This window comes from Danio rerio, chromosome 13, assembly GCF_049306965.1.
Source record: "Danio rerio strain Tuebingen ecotype United States chromosome 13, GRCz12tu, whole genome shotgun sequence".
NCBI classification, from domain to species: Eukaryota; Metazoa; Chordata; class Actinopteri; order Cypriniformes; family Danionidae; genus Danio; species Danio rerio.
Window position 1 is genome coordinate 7465450 of NC_133188.1, and position 19851 is coordinate 7485300.

The following is a 19851-nucleotide window of genomic DNA, read 5'->3' on the forward strand; positions in this document are numbered from 1 at the left end:
AGGCGACAGCACTACCTAGTGCGCCACTGTGTCGCCCTTTATATTATATTATATTATATTATATTATATTATATTATGTTATATTATATTATATTATATTATATTATATTATATTATATTATATTATATTATATTATGTCAGATATTATATTATGTCATGTCATGTCATGTCATGTTATGTTATGTTATGTTATATTATATTATATTATATTATATCATATCATATCATGTTATATTATATTATATTATATTATATTATATTATATTATATTATATTATATTATATTATATTATATTATATTATATTATATTATATTATATTATATTATAATAATTATATTATATTATGTCATGTCATGTCATGTATTATATTATATTATATTATATTATATTATATTATATTATATTATATTATGTTATGTTATGTTATGTTATGTTATGTTATGTTATGTTATATTATATTATATTATATTATATTATATTATATTATATTATATTATATTATATTATATATATTTTAAGTTCTTTCACTCTTGCATCTAGCATCTGATCTACTGGCCTGACAACCTTATTGTTGAGCTGTGGTTTTATGACTAAAATCCACTTAATAAAATCCTTCCTGTACTCCCACTTACAGTAATTCTCTTTCAGGGTTTGTCTCTATATCATATCCACTCGAACAAAAGGCCAAAGCCATGCTCATCTGCACACTTTTGAGAGATTCATTGTTGGATATAATGAAAGGAACACTCAGTTCGGTGTAAGATATTCCTTCTAGCTCTTGTCCTAGGAGGTGAAAATGGAGCTAGTCTGAGAATAGGTCTCAGTGGAGGGCTCGATATCTCATAAGGTCATGCTGTTCTGAGACCTGTCAGAGGTGATTTATGGCATATAGACAAAGGCAATCCAAAGGACAGTGCACCATTACTTTTATTATGAAAATATATCCTCAATCTTGTCAACTCAAGATGCAGTGTTTACCTCATACCTCATTTATTTCATTACTTACTTTGCATTTATATTCTGTATTAGTATATGTGTACTTGAGAAAAAAAAGGTGGATGGATGGATTGAAAGAAAGAAAGAAAGAAAGAAAGAAAGAAAGAAAGAAAGAAAGAAAGAACGAACCCATGCTCATTCTGAAAACGTAGTCCCGGGTACGTGGATGTCCAAAAACGTCTACGGGAGGTACATATTTGCACAGTTTTTATTCTCGCGTGAACACACCTGAGGCCGCTGTCGACCGACTGAATGACTGAATGATTGACTGGGCGACCAGCCAGTGGACCGACCCACCCTCCTCCTTTTCTAAACCCAAGCAATTTTACCGATTGACCCGCCCACCCACTTACTTCCCTAATCCCAACGGTTTACAAAAGCCGTCTAGAAAAAGAAAAGCCCTCGTCTGATTTTTATCACGTTTTCAGATTTTACTCACTCTTTTATTTTCACTTTTATTTTTTGGATTCTGTTTTTGTCGTATCTGATTTCTGGAACCGTTCTTCCCCAGACTTGAACCCGGTTGTCATCGTCGCTGTGGTCAACTCCTCTCTGCACCTCAAGTCCGCCGACGTATATGACGAGCTAACCAGACAAACTGGTTGCAGCGGGAAAGCCCTCCACACAGAGATAATCGATCAGCCGGTAAGCAGCAAAAGGAATGGCGTCATACCGCCCCGTAGCATTCGCTTAAAAAAAATTAAATGCAGCCATAAGGACCTCCGGCTATATAATTCATGGTCTCCAGAAGCGTCCATTTTCAGAATGAGCCTGGGTTGGTTGGTTGGTTGGTTGGTCGGTCGGTCGGTCGGTCGGTCGGTCGGACGGACAGACGGACGGACGGACGGACGGACGGACAGACAGACAGACAGACAGACAGACAGATAGATAGATAGATAGATGGACCTTTAGCAAACCTCATAATTACTGCAGCACGAGGACTTTATGATTGTTTATGAGCATCAAAAGTGGCTGATCTGTTCTGCGAAACATTTGACTGTGTGTCACTGCATCCCAAACGACTAAAACAAAATAACTAAAGAAATCTCCACTGTGCTGAGCGAGAGCGTTTCTTAAACTGAACAGGCCCGAATGTAATGTCAGTGCGGGCCGTTGGGGGAGACGGGAAGGGGGACAAGCTTGCTTCTTCCCGGTTTAAGGCAACTGTACATAGTGTGAGTATGCCCTTAGTGTCCCACCAATAATGATATACAGCCATATCGCATTGGTACTTATGTGATATTGTGTTTATACAACAGTTCGACGGCATAATTGTGTATATAAAAAACACGGAGAGTCTAAAAATCCTACTTTCTACCGCCTTTCATTCGCATCTGCATGTGACATCAGAACAGCAGAAGTCGTTACTAATTCACCAACGTCACTTTTGAGGTAGTGTTTGAATGATTCTCTAGCAGAATGTCTAAAGTGATGACAGAACAGGTGATTTTACTCACATTTTAAGATTATAAAGCTGACGGCATGAAATGCCATCAGTCCACAGAGATTTCCCAGTATTTCTCTGTTGCAATTGGATTGTTCTGGGTTAATTATTGTGATCTCCCAAAGCAACACAAACACTAGCAGATTACTGTTGTGTTTGCGATATAGAAAACTTTTGCAAAGAACAAATGTATTTGCTTTAGCTCTGTGTGCAGTGTACAGTATTATAAACAAAATGTAATTCAGTATTTCTTCAATTTCCCAGCATTCTCCTTGATGAGGAAGGCCACATAAAGATCACAGGTGAGCAGAATTTAGTTTATTTGTCTCTCCACATGTTCCTCTACATTTTCCATCGAGTAAAGGCAGCATGGAATGAAGGGTTTAATATATTTTCTGCTCTGCCAGATTTCGGCCTGAGCAAAGAGGCAATCGACCATGACAAACGAGCGTACTCGTTCTGTGGGACCATTGAGTACATGGCCCCAGAGGTGGTCAATAGACGAGGTCACACTCAAAGCGCTGACTGGTGGTCCTTTGGAGTCTTAATGGTAAGTTGGCTCTGTGAACACTGCAGTGTTTTGGTGTTATGAGCATAAATAATGTTAGCCTGGGGCTGCAGAATAATATGGTTTAAACTCTGTGGGGTTCCCATAGCAAAATTATGAAGCACAGTTCATGTATTTTAATACTTGTACTCGGCGGTTCATGCCGCTGTGGCGACCCCGGATTAATAAAGGGACTAAGCCGACAAGAAAATGAATGAATGAATGAAAATGGCAAAAATGTATGTGAATTGCATGTGATTTAAGTTCACATACTGAGATCCAAATGTAACTTGAAATATTGTATGATTGTACTGAGTGGGTGTTATCAATAAACATTAAAAAATTAATTTAAATGAAAAATAAGTAAGGCGTGGACATATAAATAACTCTAAGCTATGTAGACTCAATGAGCTTGTTTAAACTAGTTCTCAGTTAATGTTTGATGGGTTCACTCTTGCAGCTCATTAAACTAGCACACTTCCAAATATCTACTGCATAAGCCAGACTTAAAATGAATTCACTCGCTGGCGAACGTGTTATATAACTGCACACGCTGACTGGAGTGTGTGCTGATACTGCGAAGCAATGCTGAACACACATTTCTCTATTGTATCATCTGTTCAAAGAAAACCAAAAAATCTTGCTAAAGCAGAGCCTGATGCTTCTGTTTCTGTCTTCAGTTTGAAATGCTGACTGGATCCCTGCCATTTCAAGGCAAAGACCGCAAAGAGACCATGGCACTTATTCTCAAGTAAGAATTGTTGTCCTTCTTCATTTTCTGCCAGGGTATTCTCTGTTCTTTCTTTCTTTTTTTTAGTTAAGGATGTATAATTCTGGAGTTGTCCTCATAAATGGATCTGTAAAGATGATTAGTGATGTTTGTGGCCGGGCATCACAGGCTTATTTGTTTTCAGAAATAAATAACAGATTTAATTCTTTCCCTTTTTTTTCTCAGGGCAAAACTGGGCATGCCGCAATTCCTTAGCCCAGAAGTCCAGAGTTTATTGAGGGCCCTCTTCAAAAGAAACCCATCTAATAGATTAGGTAGGCTAGCAAACAAACACATCCAAACACTGCCAAAAAAATGATTCAACTTCTCTTCAACCATCCTCCATCAGACCATCATGCATGCCTAGCCTGATTTAATTGATTAATATCTGAACAGTTGTTCTGCTTGATAGTTTTAAACCATTAAACTTGACCAAAACCAGCAAATCACTCATTTAACCATTTCGTTTTCCTCAGCAGTGATATGAACATGAAATATGCTACCCATTTAGTCAGCCAAGGTGAAAACATAAAATACATTGCACAGTATATGTTTTGTTGCACGTTTCTGTTGACAAATCCACTAGAGGGCGCTGTCAAGATTTTTGAGAATCAGAAATATGTTATTTTTGTATATACTCATTGGCCACTTTATTAGGCACACCTATCCAACTGCTCGTTAACGCACATTTCTAATCAGCCAATCACATGGCAGCAACTCAATGCATTTAGGCATATTGACATGGTCAAGACGATCTGCTGCAAACTGAGCATCAGAATGGGGAAGAAAGGTGATTTAGGTGACTTTGAACATAGCGTGATTGTTGCTGCCAGACGGGCTTGTCTGAGTATTTCAGAAACTGCAGATCTACTGAGATTTTAACATACAGCCATCTCTAGGGTTTACAGAGAATGGTCCAAAAAAGAGATAATATTCAGTGAGCGGCAGTTCTGTGGGTGCAAATGCCTTGTTGATGCCAAAGGTCAGAGGAGAATGGCGAGACTGGTTCTAGCTGATAGAAAGGCAACAGTAACTGAAATAACCACTCGTTACAATCGAGGTATGCAGAAGAGCATCTCTAAAACACAACACGTCGAACGTTGAGGCAGAAGACCACACTGAATGCCATTCTTGTCAGCTGGGAACAGGAAACTGAGGCTACAATTCACACAGGCTCACCAAAATTGGACAATAGAAGATTGGAAAAACATTGCCTTGACCCATTAGTACCAATTGAGCATCGTGTAAACCATGTCCATCTAAACACAACCAAAAGTGCTTTCAAAAACAAACAGAAGAGAAAAGTGAGCTGCAACCACATAGTTTTACCTTGATTTTACATTGCTTTTATGGAACATGAACCCAAGCGCTCTGCATCACATTTCCAAAACCATACAAGGTGACATACTGAGCAAACTGACCACGACAGAAAAGTTGTCTATATGGGGATAGAGACAAATATATTTAATTACAAATCATAGTTAAGTTGTTTTGTGGTATTTGTATGTACTGCAGTGCCAAGAATTGCACAAAACAATCTTTTATCCTTTGATAATATCTCACTGTAAATATCATTAGTGTGAAACTGAACAAAAGTTGTTTGCATCATACTTTCCTGTCATTTTAGCTACAAACATACATGTTAAAATGTTGGTTGTTCAAACTACTCATTTAAAATGAGTTGAAACAACATAATTCTTAAGTTGTTTTGGGGACAACCTAATTGTTTTACATTATGTTAAATTAGTCAAATTGATTAAGTTACCTAATAACTTAATCGATTTGTGTTGAGACAGCATTAAGGAATTGTGTAAACCCCAACATTTTTTACAGTAGTTTTTCAAACATGTAGGTTGAAGCATGTATTACCAATGAGCTTGTGTTGCATTTAGTTGAACAAAGCATAAAGCAATTGTACATTGTACTTATGACAGCAGCAGTGACAATGAATCTGATTTTACCCAGAGATGTTTTCCTGTATTAATGAGTGCAGTCAGACTTCTAGACGCTGCTGCTGAATGTTTGTCAAAGATGGGATTGAATTTAGCTGGGTGATTCATTTTATCCATAATTTATAAGGCAGAGATAAATGCCATCGAGACCTTGTGTTGACTGTGGCTTAATATCCCTCTGTCTCAGATTAGCTGTATACACCCCAGCCAGGCCCTGACTCACTTTCATATGACAGCTAACATAGTTTGAATGCTAAAATTAAAAGGATCCATTTTATAGACTTGTTACCTTAGAATATTCAATGAGGTGTGATAGCGTTGTGCACCAGAATATGACAGTGGTTTTCTGGAAGTGAAAAAAGAAACTATTCGTTTTGTTTAGAGAGAGATTGACTTTTACAAATGACTTTGTAATGACTGTGTAAGACATGCTTCAGTGAATCAAATTTTGTATATATTTAAATTATATAAATCTAATTTATTTATAAAACGTATTTAAACTTGCAGTGTTTTGAGGGACATTTAGTGTATTCTGACCTAGAGCAGGCTAACCTCTGCTTAGCTACTTCAGAGGATACTTTAGGTCAAACTTTAAAAAATAAAATAAAAAAAAACATGCATCCTTTTTGACTTTATTTTTAGGCTAAATCTAGATACAAACAGCCATTTAAAAAGGAAAAGAATCTTTTAAACACTTACAATGAATTTCTTCTCACATAGACGGATTTATGCATTCACTATGGAATGATTCGTCTGTTATAGGGGTGACCAAATGGACAGTTAGGTCCATAATTATTTGGACATTCTAACATGTTTGGCTCTATACACCAACACAATGGATTTGAAATGTGCTCTAACCAGTTAAACCCGGTACCGGGTCCGTGACATCATCGACTTTCGCTTTAAAATTTAAAGGGCTAGCATTGCATCACTTTGGTTTTTATTTTACCATACAAAAGTTATTTACACTTAAATACACAGTATTTTGAATACCTGAGCTAGGTATTTTACATTGGTTCATTTTTATATTTTTCATATGACACATGTACAAGTTATAGCTCAAATGAAAGCTCTTGCGGGTGCTCATACGGTTCTCGCATACTTTTTACTGAATTATATTGACATATCAAACAGTTGCCGAATGAATCGCCGTGTTTCCATGGCGCAGAAGTGAAAGCAATAGATTTATGATCACTAAGCAGCCCCAGATAGCACAGACAGCTGTCATCTCTTACCTTATGCTGTGTGCTTCAGGGCCATTCTCCTCTGTTTTTGAGGTGATGTGCATAAGTAATCCTTTTATATGTCTGATGTGGTCCAAACACAGTGAATTATGTTTGATCAAACAAAAGAATAGTGAAATATGAAAACAATGATCGACCCCTGTGGCTTGTATAGCACCTCTCATCAGTTTGAATACAATAACTTTTGCATAGATTATGGTAGAGACATTTTTTTCCCCTATGATTACAAACATGTGCAGGAACCTCCAAAAATAATCACAGCAATCTAGACCACACAGAACCTAAAAGGTAGACTTTCAAATTTGAGTTTATAAAAAAAAAAAAAATACAAAAGCGCCTATTTTTTTCAACATATACAGATATTTTAAACACTTTCAATTGTGATTTATAAAAAATTCAAAGGGTTTTCCTTAAAATGAGTCCAATTTTTTGCATTTACACATCTGCATGTGGATTTGGGAAGCTTTTAATATTGGGTAGGCAAAATCCAAGCGGAAATCCCAAAATAACAGAAGAGTTTAACTGATTAATTGCAGATTGTCAGGTTTAATTTGAGGGTATTTACATCCCAGTCAGGTGAACGCTGAATTACAACAGTTTGCAACTTTGCAACAGTTGTAATATGTTACTTTACACCACTGGCTATTAGACACAATTGTTCAGCAAAAATATACACAAATAGACTAAGAACCTCAATTTCTAGTCCTCAGTTTTTACTTCCAGATCCTGGTTGTTGTGCTCTACACAATTCACAGCCAAAGAGCTGAGGCGTGATCACCATCAGTGTGGTACTTGTCAACATAGGGATGTAAAATTTCAGGATAATCCTGCAAGTTGCCACTAAAACAAAAAGTGTAGCCTTTTAAAATGAATGGCCTGATATAAAGAAATTAAATCAAATATTTCCTGTGTAATTCACTGCAGAATAAAATTAGATTTGAAGTTACTATAGTTGTCTATTGGAGATCAGTAGGAATCTGGAATCTGTGCATGCAGAATTCTGCAGATTTTCCACAGATTTTTAGCCCATCATTAATTCTGTTTATTTACTTGAGTAAATGTGTGTAAATCTGTATTTATTCAGTTTTTTATTATTAGTTTCAGTAATATTATTGGCTACTGTGAAAATATTCATCTATTTTATGTACAATGTAGTTCGTACAGTATTGTTTTCTGTCTTTTACTAAATATATTTTATGACAAACTTGCTTTATTTACCAAATAAAGTGAATCTAATTGCATTTGCATTTTAAACATTAAATAAAAGTTTAAAAGATATTCTTTTTTATTTTATATATTAAGGTTTTAGTTATGATACTCCCAAAATAATTCTGCAGAAAACTGCAGACTTTTACCAAAATTCTCCTCAGAAATAACAAAAAACATCCGCAGATTCCGTCTGGCCCTAGAAATCAGCAAATGAATCTCTGAGCTGATTAAAGTAATGAACTATTGAACTACTGAACTATAATGAAGGTATTTGATTACTTTCTGTTTATGCTCATTTAAGACAAAATTAGTAGAGTTTAAAATAAGACACACCAATACAGTCATGTTTACATATTATTATGTGTATTTGTCTGTTTAAACATACATCCAAGGTCTAATTTCTCTCCTTTTCAAATCGCATGTACAGCAGCAGATTGGGGAACAGATTCTTTATTATTATGGAGCGCGTTTGACAGTCATGAACCACTACATAAACTGATTGATATGAAGGTTGCACTGGAGAAGCGATGACAATCTTTTAGGGATTTTTATATTAATTTAATTTTTATAATAATTTCAAAGTGCTTTCAAGAAAAAAATGAAAGCTAAATTCTCTTGAACAGCTCTTGGAATTATATCACATTTGAGATCGGCTGTGTTGATGTTACTGCCACCTTTTATAGAAAGATTAAAGACACGGTAGAAACACGGGAAAGTACAGGATGATAGCGGAACAGAATGATAAAATACGGGAGAATCCCAGGAAACAGCTTCACAGGTATTCAGTGGTGAAAGATGCTTTATGCTGCCAGATGTTCTGGCATCTGTCACCCACGGCTAACCGAGTTACGCCAACCAGTCAAACGCTGAGCCCTTGGTTATGCACGTAAAATTCCCTATTTGTTAGAGCTTTAAAAGGTTACCTATAGGAAGCAGGATGGGACAATGATCTGTAGGAGATTTAGCACAATGCATTCAACTGTTGTCTGACTCAGAGAAAGAATGATCTTCCATGGGAATCTCAACCTTTAAATAGTTTTATGTGACAGATGGGTTTTAGTTGTTTGTTTTATGAGGCATTTCATCCCATACAGAATTAAAAAGGAAAAGAGATATGTCCACGCATCCTGTTATCTGATTGGATGTTTGTCTCCTGATTATTCTGCAGGCGCAGGACCTGATGGAGTTGAAGAAATCAAACGGCATATATTTTTCGCAACCATAGACTGGAATGTGAGTTTTTAACTTGTTTAATTCATTTTAAATATGTTGTGTATAGTATTTATTAACCCTAACCCTATTCTAATAGACTACATCAAGATTAGGGATGCGACGATTACCGGTTTCACTATTAACCGCGATTTAATTCGTCACGGTTAATTAATCGTAAAGGCTTCTCAACATCACGTTTCTACATGGAACAAAACTGCAGCAACTAAACAAAGTTATGCCAACTGTGCACTAGTTTGTACACCAAGACTAATAACCACACACACTGGAACTATAAACTATGACTGAGGCTATCAACTAAGGCAAGCTCGTTCATTATTTCCAATGGAGGGACGCGCACGTGACACAATGCGCTCACTATTTTCAGGCGCACCTAGTTGAGATGACAGGGGGCTTTTGCGACCGTGGGAATTGCAAAAGGCTAAAGTTTGAGGAAGAAGTAATGGAAAGTACACAGATTTGTAAATCCACTTAAAGTTACAAATAATGGTGCTGATGAAAGATTAACAGATTTGAGCTTCCATACTGCATGCAGAAGCAGTGCGTCAGCATGTGGCGCGAGCGTCGTTGAAGCAGCAGTGCTGCAATAGTTTCGCCGCTGGGTCTATTTTTGCCGGTGCACTGATAATTACCAAAAAAATATTGAATGAGCAATTTTACCCAAGAAATGCATTGATAATATCCACTGATTTTTATATATTCAATTAAATAAACTTAAACTATTAGAACGGCAACAAATATTTAGTTGGACCCGAACTACAAAAAACGAAATTTTAAATCATTTTAAACTAGTTTTACACTTGTAGGTTTTGAAATCAATTAATGCAAACAATCGAGATAACCGTGAAACTGTGATTATTTCTTAAACTGTATTCGTACAACCAAAATTTATAATCGTTGCATCCCTAATCAAGATTGATATTTTGAATTTACTGTGATGGCATTATCTTTATTCAGATGTTATTGTGCACTAAAATGTTGAACGTATTGTAATTTTGACTGGTTTAAAAGAATGTAACTCACCAGAGATGGAGACTCATGTCAGTCATATCAGCACATTAGAGATAGCTATTTTGTTAGAAAATGCTTCTTTCATTTTCCATGTCAAGATTGTATGACCGTAATTCCTACTTGCATGTTATGTCTGTAATTTCTCTGTTAACATCACAGCTGAACTTTTTCTGCTTCTGTTGAAAATGAATAGAAATTATAGCTCCCGAAATATACTTCACCAAGGATGATAATTGTTTAAATGATAAAGGTTTTAATAATCGTTGTGATTTGGTGAGAATAGTCCACATAATAAGTACAATGCTATATGATTTTAGTGAGGTAATTTAATTTTAGCAAATCACAAATGAAAATACTGATGGAAAAACTTCCAGATAATCCATTTAACTCACTGTGTAAGTTAATTCCATTGTAGGTTGCAGTGCTGTTCAGGGGTGCATTTCACAAATAATGATATAACTTGTGGCTGAACTATCATAGTACAATGCATCGTTTGGGAAAAGCATTGTAGTGAAGAGTGTTTCCCAAAACTGTAGCTGCTGTCACAGATCTATTGTTTAAACCACTTTAGTTATAACATAAAATGTCCATAATGACACTCTAAACAAGGTGGAGTAACAACTTTAGAGAAAAACCCATACTTTTATTCTGCAAATTATGTTGTTTTACATGCACACGTGTAAAAAAAAAATCCAATATTTCGGTTAAAAAAAAAATCTTTTCCATATTAATTAAAATGTATGTAAACAGCACATTCTTTACTAATATTATTTGAGAATATTCCATATTCTATTATAAAACATAAAACCACTTAGCTAACACGTTATCTAAAATATAATTCATATAAATCATTAATGGTTGTAATTTACAGTAGTCTATGTATTAAAAAATTTACAAAAATCCTACTTTACAAGAACAATAATAATAAGAATTAAGGTCAAGAGCACTCTGAAGTAGTCTCTGTACATTGCTGCATTCATTTTCCCTCCATCCTGACTAGTCTTCCAGTTCCTGCTGCTGAAAAACACCCCCACAGCATGATGCTGCCACCACCATGCTTCACTTTAGGGATAGTATTAGCCTGGTGAAGAGCTCCAAAGAGTTCAGTTTTAGTCTCATCAGACCAGAGAATTTAGTTTCTTATGGTCTGAGAGTCCTTCAGATGCCTTTTGGCAAATTCCAGGCAGGGGAGGGGCTTCTGTCTGGCCACTCTACCATACAGGCCTGATTGGTGGATTGCTGCACAGTTGGTTGTCCTTCTGTAAGGTTCTCCTCTCTCCACAGAAGAACTCAGATAGAGTGACCATCAGGTTTTAAGGCCCTTCTCCCCTGATCACTCAGCTTAGATGGCCGGCCAGTTCTAGGAAGAGTCCTGGTAGTTCCAAACATCTACCACTTTCAGATGATGGTGGCCATTGTGCTCATTGGAACTTTCAGAGCAGCAGAATTTTTTCTGTAACCTTCCCCAGACTTGTGCTTGAGACAATCCTGTCTTGAAGGTCTACAGACAATTCCTTTGTCTCCATGCTTGGTTTGTGCTTTGACATGCACAGTCAACCCTGGGACCTTATATAGACAGGTGTATGCCTTTTCAAATCATGTCCAATCAACTGAATTGACCACAGGTGAACTTCAAATAACCTGCTGAAACATCTCAAGAATGATCAGTGGAGACAGAATTTACCTGAGCTCAATTTAGAGCTTCATGGCAAAGGCTGTGAATACTTCTGTACATGTGATTTTTCAATAACACATACAAGGTGAATAGGGAGGTGATTATGGTTTTTTCTCTTTTTGGTTAACAGAAGTTGTATAGACGAGAAATCAAGCCTCCATTCAAACCCGCAGTCGGCCGACCAGAGGACACCTTCCATTTTGACCCTGAGTTTACATCTCGCACACCGACGGGTAACACAAACTGATACTACACTTATATTCCATTTTATTTCAAACATAGTTGAAGGAACCATCGTGAGTGGTGGTTTTCAAATGTCACACACTATGTGATAGCAAGCTGGAAACAAGTCTTACATAACAATTTGCCCAGCAAGCATGGGGAGAGTGCAAAAAAACAAATTAGAGTGAACTGCAGTTTACAAAGAGCCCTCGGGTCCTGCCACATAGTCAATTCATACTGCTCAGATGGGATCAATTGTGTGTTTCCACTCATAGACAGGCTGTCCTTGTTGGCTTTTCTAAATGTATTTGTGTCCACAGACTCACCCGGTGTTCCAGCCAGCGCTAACGCTCACCAGCTCTTCCGTGGCTTCAGCTTTGTTGCCACTAACCTGGGTCAAGAGCAACCTTTGACTGAGATCAAGCAAAACTCAGTAAACCCCATTGTACAGGTGAGCTGGACAGTATATTGACAATCATTCACGCACTGTAAAACCTATTTGTTGAGTCAACTTATTGTTAGCCTGCTGCCTTTTGTTTTTGTTCACAAAATAGCAGGCTACATCATTATTTTTAGCATTGTAGCATCTGATAAAAGAGCTATTGTTGTTTTTATTAAAGGGCAAAGTAAATATTCTTTAAAAAATGGTTTGCTTTTCTAACTACTTCAGCTAGATTTAAGCTATAACCACAAAAAACAACTACTTTAAGTCAATCTATTGTTAGCCTGCTGCCTAGTTTCTGTTTTTGTTGCCAAAATAGCAGGCTAGCATCATTATTTTTAGCATTGTAGCATTTGATAAAAAAGCTATAACTGTTATTTTTTATAAGGGGCAAAGTAAATATTCTTTAAAAAGGTTTGCTTTTCTATCTACTTTAGTTAGATTTTATAACCAAAAAACTATTTGTGGACTTACCTATAAGCCTGCTGCCTAATTTTAGTTTATGACAAAATAGCAAATTAGCATCATTATTTTTAGCATTGTAGCATCTGATAAAATAGCTATTAGTGTTCTTTGTTTATTAAGAGGAAACGTAAAAAGGTTTGTTTTCTAACTACCATAACCAAAAACGTATTTGTTGAGACAACTTCCATTATAAAAAAAAACATCAAATGCTGGTAAGATATGTTTTAATGCTTGCAGGTATGCTGGTCTTGCTGGTTTCATTTCTGGTCTTGCTAGTTTCAATGCTGGTTTTTTCTCGATGCTCTTGCTGCATTTTGTTTGTTGAGTCAAATTATTGTCAGCCTACTGTCTTTTGTTTTTGTTGCCAAAATAGTAGGTCAGCAAAATTATTTTTAGCATTGTAGCATCTGATAAAAGCTTTTAGTGTTGTTTTTCATTAAGGCCCTACAGAAAAAAAAAAAAAAAAACTGCTTAAACCAGCCTAAGCTGGTTGGCTGGTTTTAGCTGGCTGACCAGGCTGGTTTAAGAGGGGTTTTGGCCACTTCCAGGCTGGTTTCCAACCTTTTCCAGCCTGGTCTTAGGTGGTCAGGCTGGGAGATGACCAGCTAAAACCAGCTTGACTAGCCTAGTCAGGCTGGGAATCCAGCCAAAAGCAGCTATGTATAGCTTAAACCAAGCTGGTTTTAGCTGGTCATTTTGGCTGGAAACCAGCCTGGAAGTGGCCAAAACCCCTCTAAAACCAGGCTACATTAACATTACATTACATTAACAGAGGCGTCACTTTAGAAATGCACACATCTAACTTTATAATGAAAGCATTCGATTGCTTTCCTAAATTTTTATGTTCATTTAGGATGAAATTAGTTGTGTTTGAAAAAAACCCACTAAGATCAACATCTTTAGATTTTATTATTATTAATTATGTGTATATGTCTGTTCAAATACTCATCCAAAACCCAGACTTTCCGCTTCAAATCGCCTGTACAGAATCCGTTTGGGAAACATCGTCTATTTATCACTATGGAGAGCGTCAGCTGACAGTCACGCACTGCTATATGAATGTTTTGAGGATTGTATATGAAGGGGAGACGGCACCTGTAATGAAAGGGAATCCCACCATTTTTATATTTATTTCAAAGTGTTTTCAGACTCACGTAAGTGCAAGGGGCGGCCCCTGGTGATTCGACAGTTTGGGTTGCATATATGGAGGCTCGGCTCTTTAATGTTTATTGTCACCCTTCAGAGAAAGACTAAAAATACAGGACAAATACGGGAAAATACCTTCATGGGATGTTAGCAGGATAGACTGTAATATACGGGTGAATCCTGGGAAAAACAGGAAGTTGACAGGAATGGTTATCCATGCCAAACTTTAACTGATTTCCATGCTAATAACAATTTTTTATTATTTTATTTTTATTGTTTTATTTATTTTTTCCACAAAATGTGACAATAAATGTGGTACACCCAGCTGTTTTTAATGCACATCCAGACTCTCTTTTCTGGCTATTGTTTGCCGCTAGTAGGAAATATTGCAGTCAGCCTAGACGAAGCTGTACTCTGTATTATTTTAACCTTGATCTGGCCGTATGCAAGCACTCGATTCCAACCTATTCCTCAGGGAAGCACTTGTGCGTTGCACAGCACAAAACGTGATTGAAAAATAGGTAAAAAGAGACCCGTGTTACATAAGCTGAACTAATTCTGCCAGATTGTTCATACCTGAAAAGCTGCTTGGTTGAATTGTCTGAGATGAGATTGCATTGACCGGAATGAGATGCATTGATTGGCAGGAGCACAGTGGCACACTAGCGGATATCTGCTCTGCGGTGTCATTGTCTAGATCATTCAGATCTGATGTGGCTTCTGCCGAGCATACGATATTAACTTACTCTGATGGTGCTCATGAACATGCATGAGTGCAGCTATTTGTGGAGAATTCTTAATCTGTGCTGTCAACTGCTTTTGCTTTCAGAAGGTGTTTCACTCACCTAAACATACTGCTGGTTATTTGCATCTTTGACAAATAGTGTATGTCTGTTTGACTTTTAGTAAATAACTGTCTCCATATGCACTGTCGCAAATAATATGCATGTAGATTTATACATTTTAGACAGAAAAGCAGGGCTTGCAGAATAGCAAAGAACAGGGTTATGGTTTTGAGGAAAACGGTTTGGTTCTGCACATTGCCATTTAAAAAAAGATTTCCCTAATCTATACATATTGTCACCTTAGAATTATAAGGTTCTATCTGACATTTTTGTCAAAGTTGAGTTATTGACATATTCTTATTAAATAACAACTTATTTACATTATGGGATGTTTTTTAGAAGTTGTTTAGTTTTTAAGACCTTTTAATTAGAAAAACAAATGTTACACATATACTGTTTGCTATGGAATGCAAAAACTTTGAAGTTCAATATCTCAAAATCATTCAGAACGCAGACAGAACATCATAATTCCAAGGTGACGATATCTATTTTAAGACTTCTGGAGGTCAAAATAATAGCATTTAAACTATGTCAGTTTTTTTCTTTGTCTGTGGCAGTGCATACTGTACAATTAAAGGTACAAAAATGCTTAGAATTAGTAATAGGAAAATGTGAATGGATAAATTATATCAGAATAATTACATTTTAGGTGAACTACCCCTTTTTTATGTATTTATTTTAGCACAGACCAGCATGTACTTATCAATAAAAAAAAAGCGCAAAGTTAAAGAAATAGAGTAGGAGAATGGTTGTTTTTATGGGTGTTATATATATATATATATATATATATATATATATATATATATATATATACATACATTAGCACCTGGTAGCTTTCAAAAAATCGACGTAGCACAAAACTGTGAGTACAAAAATGACGGCTTTCTCATTATTATTCATAGCTGAGTTTTCTTATTCTATGAGAAGAGCCTGCTTCTTAACTATTTATGACTGCATGTTCTTTCCGAAGGCAAGACAGAACTGCCAGTGCCAAGCTGTAAGACACGGACCCGGTGCACACAGTATTTAGCCGTTCATGAAGGGTCGCATGTGTTTGTTTCCATGATCCACGGGGTTTGTAGTATGTTTTTCCCTGTGATGCTGTCAGGGCCGATACAGCAAAGCTGTGTGTGTGCTGCAAGCATTTTCATCTGGAAAGCAGTACGAGAATTGGAGAATGGCGGACGTTGTCTTTTATCAGGAGTTTGTTCACATTTAGACACATCGCCGTGCTGCTGTCTTTGCCTAAATCCTCCAGATTATCAGCAGGGCTAATCAGGGGCTAGTCAGGGCAAGAGACCTGCTGCACTGAGTCTGCATTCAGACCCGGGGATTGAGGGAGAAGTCCTCATTTATAGTGTTTATATGAACACGATTATCTTTATAATGATATAAATCGTGGTTGTGTTTATGAAATTCAGATAACAAATGTAGCAGGGCATTAAATGACTGTTTATTTCTTTGCATTTTAACTTTGTAAACTATAAACTCATGCGTCTCCTCATGGTTTGTGTCTCATTTTGTGAGCTAACTGACAACAGTTGTTCGCTCCCCACCTACTCCCCAACTGACCACGCCTACTCCTTTCCTTTGCTTGCAGAGCTCTACGCCCATTATAATGCTTTTGAAAAAACTCTGAGGTAGACCTAAACCGAAAGTGGGGGGTGTCATCACCCTTTCAAATATGACAGTTTATTTTACCCCAGTATTTTCAAAAGCATTTCTGCACTAGCCAGTTGCAACTAACTGTGCTAGTGGTTACAACAGTCTTTCATATTATGAAACAACTAAATGAATGCTTAAGTCTATTTAACTGAATGTATTGTAATTACATTACAACATAGATGCTGTAAAAACAACCTTGTGAAATTTAAAATAATTACATTAAGCTTTCACCGGAAGTTTGGCTTTAAAACTCTAGCTGTGCATAGAGCCTATAAAGGACTGTTATTATTACAAAATTAAGCAATTATATATCTTCAACAAAAACTTACAGTTTAGTCTGCAAATGTTGAAGTGATGCAATGCTGAAATTGTTAACAAGGGTCAATGGGAAATTTTCTAAATTCTTATTAAGAATACTGACTCTAAAACTTCTTTTTCGGAGGGGAAATGAGTCAAGTTCAATTGTTTAGCACACTGTTGTCCATGCACCATATCCATAGTTAAATGTGTATTGAAATAAATATCAAGTGTATTTATGTGTGCTGTTTCATTGCAGCAACTTCATGGTAACAACATTCATTTCACTGACGGCTATGAACTCAAGGAGGACATCGGCATTGGAGCGTATTCGGTCTGCAAACGTTGTGTCCACAGAATCACCAGTGTGGAGTATGCTGTTAAAGTGAGTATAAAATCAAATCTTTCAAAGCACTGAAATCCATGACATGTTCTTTGTCCGACAAATGACAGGGCAGAGTTCTCATTTAGTGAACAGCAGAGGCAGTTTAATAAGAGCCTCTTGGTGAACTGTAGTAGAGAAACAGCATCACTCAGTGTCAGTCAATGCTTTAGCAGACTCTGCTTTTGACCAGCCCACTTCATTTTAGATTATTGACAGATCCAAGAAGGACCCCTCTGAAGAGATCGAGATTCTTCTGCGATACGGCCAGCATCCAAACATCATTACTCTGAAAGATGTGAGTCACGTCTTGTGATTTTTAATTATTTATTATTTTTTATGAAACCTCTACTGTGCAAGTACAAATGTCTGCATGTATTTAAGAAGTGTACTTGAGAAGCATCTTTTCTGTCTGTGATTCACCAATGTTTGTAGATCTAAATGTTTATTGTTATACTAATGATTTATTTCTTTAATACATTATGTGTGATTAAGGAAAATGGTTTGATTCCACGCAAATAAAAAAATATTCCCCTAATCAGGCCCGGATTGGCTAATTGGGAGGACTAGGAGAATTCCCGGTGGGCCGGTTCGTTTTTTTTGGCCGCGAGGGCCAGTGTCCCTAGCTGTTTGCACTCTCAGCAGTTGCACTTTTTTTCATTGATTTATTTATTTATTTGACCGTTACCTCACTCTTTTTATTCATTATTTTGCCGCAGCTCCGCTTTTTAAATTTATTTTCATGAGAAAAATGCAGCCTGCAGGTTAATGATGACATAACTATCATTCAACCCCAAACAGCGGCACCTTAGTGAAAATAAGAATTCGAATAATTAATATTAATGAATATTACACCTAATATAATATATTAAAAATCAATAAAAAAGTTTAAGCCATCAATAGAAAGTGATACTGTGGTTAAAAGAGTCTTGCAGATAACAGTGCAATACTTATTTTGGAAACACTTTACAATAAGGTTCATTAGTTTTAACCTTATTACAATAACCTTATTGTAAAGTGTGACCCTTACTTTTTATTCCAAATGCACCAGTATAATTGTCATTGTGGTCCAGTGGTCAGCACGTTGCGTTATGATGCCACTGACCCTTGTTTGAACCTCATCTCAGTAATTTTTTTGTTTATTTTTTTCTTTATTTTTCGTTTTAAGACATATAATACTGTTTGGGTTACTTATGTGGGTGTACATATTTTATGTCCATTTTTTGTGTGACCACCAATACAAAGGACTGGATATCTATTCAGAATTTTGCACCGAATACATATTCAGATACTGCAGGAAGGGACATTGTGATGTTTTAAAGCAGTGGTCACCAAACTTGTTCCTGTAGGGCCGGTGTCCTGCAGATTTTCAATCTAACCCTAATCAAACACACCTGAACAAGCTAATCAAGGTTTAACTAGGTATACTTGAAACACTCAGGCAGGTGTGTTGAGGCAAGTTAGAGCTAAACCCTGCAGGGACACTGGCCCTCCAGCACCGAGATTGGTGACCCCTGTTTTAAAGAATAGTGTTGGAGATTTAGCTCCCCTTCTCTGTTCTCATATTTATTATAAACATTTGAAGTTCTACAGCAGCTGTGTCCTTGAAAAAGACGTGGTAGTGTCATTAGAATCTGAATTGGAAATGACGTTATTTTAATATAGTCAGTCGTGAACTGAGGTGGGCCGGTCTAAGACTTGAAACTCCAGGGCTGAAAATTAGTCCCACTCCTGCCCTGCCCCTAATGTATAAATATGTATTTTAAGACATGTGGAGGATGTTGGAATTTCAAAAGGGTTTTCTTCAATGTCAAAAATCGTAACAATTTATTAGATACAAATGAATAATTCGATGACAGAGCTCTGGGTTACGTTACCCCAATGCAATAAGAATTACATTCAAGAGGTTCACAACTAACATACATTTCCTGACTCCAGCATATATACACAACTGATCTTAACAGGTGGAGTTTTGGTGTAACGTCTCTTGTCAGTCATTGTTCAGTCCTCCATTGGCCGCACCTTCGACATACTTCCTCTTTTTCTACGAATTCTCTGCACAACAAAAAAGCATACAACTTTCTGTGTTCAGTTTTAACACCTCTCTTTAGACAGGAAGTTTCTGCAGAGCTGAATTTAATTTTGGACCCGCATCTATCTACTTCTGCAAAAATGCTAATTAGTATGCACAGCACTCACACACAACCGTAGAAGTTCAGTTAATATATGACCCTTACATGACCAATACAAATAATTGTTTGATTAAAAGAAAAAGAGACAAAAATAATTTAAAAAAATGATTCCTAT

General features: G+C 36.5%; 1 protein-coding gene across 2 annotated transcripts in view; it reads left to right on the top strand.

Moving 5' to 3' along the window:
* The window catches only part of rps6ka2 (ribosomal protein S6 kinase, polypeptide 2), a 93917-nt gene that overhangs the window by 58140 nt on the left and 15926 nt on the right, over positions 1-19851 (top strand). For both annotated transcript variants that reach the window (XM_073920645.1, XM_694860.8), the window contains 9 exons: positions 2708-2745; positions 2851-2993; positions 3671-3741; positions 3946-4034; positions 9333-9397; positions 12211-12313; positions 12623-12753; positions 17422-17547; positions 17753-17842. In XM_073920645.1, coding sequence (XP_073776746.1) covers positions 2708-2745; positions 2851-2993; positions 3671-3741; positions 3946-4034; positions 9333-9397; positions 12211-12313; positions 12623-12753; positions 17422-17547; positions 17753-17842 — 856 coding nt within the window. The remainder of the gene's footprint in view (positions 1-2707; positions 2746-2850; positions 2994-3670; positions 3742-3945; positions 4035-9332; positions 9398-12210; positions 12314-12622; positions 12754-17421; positions 17548-17752; positions 17843-19851) is intronic.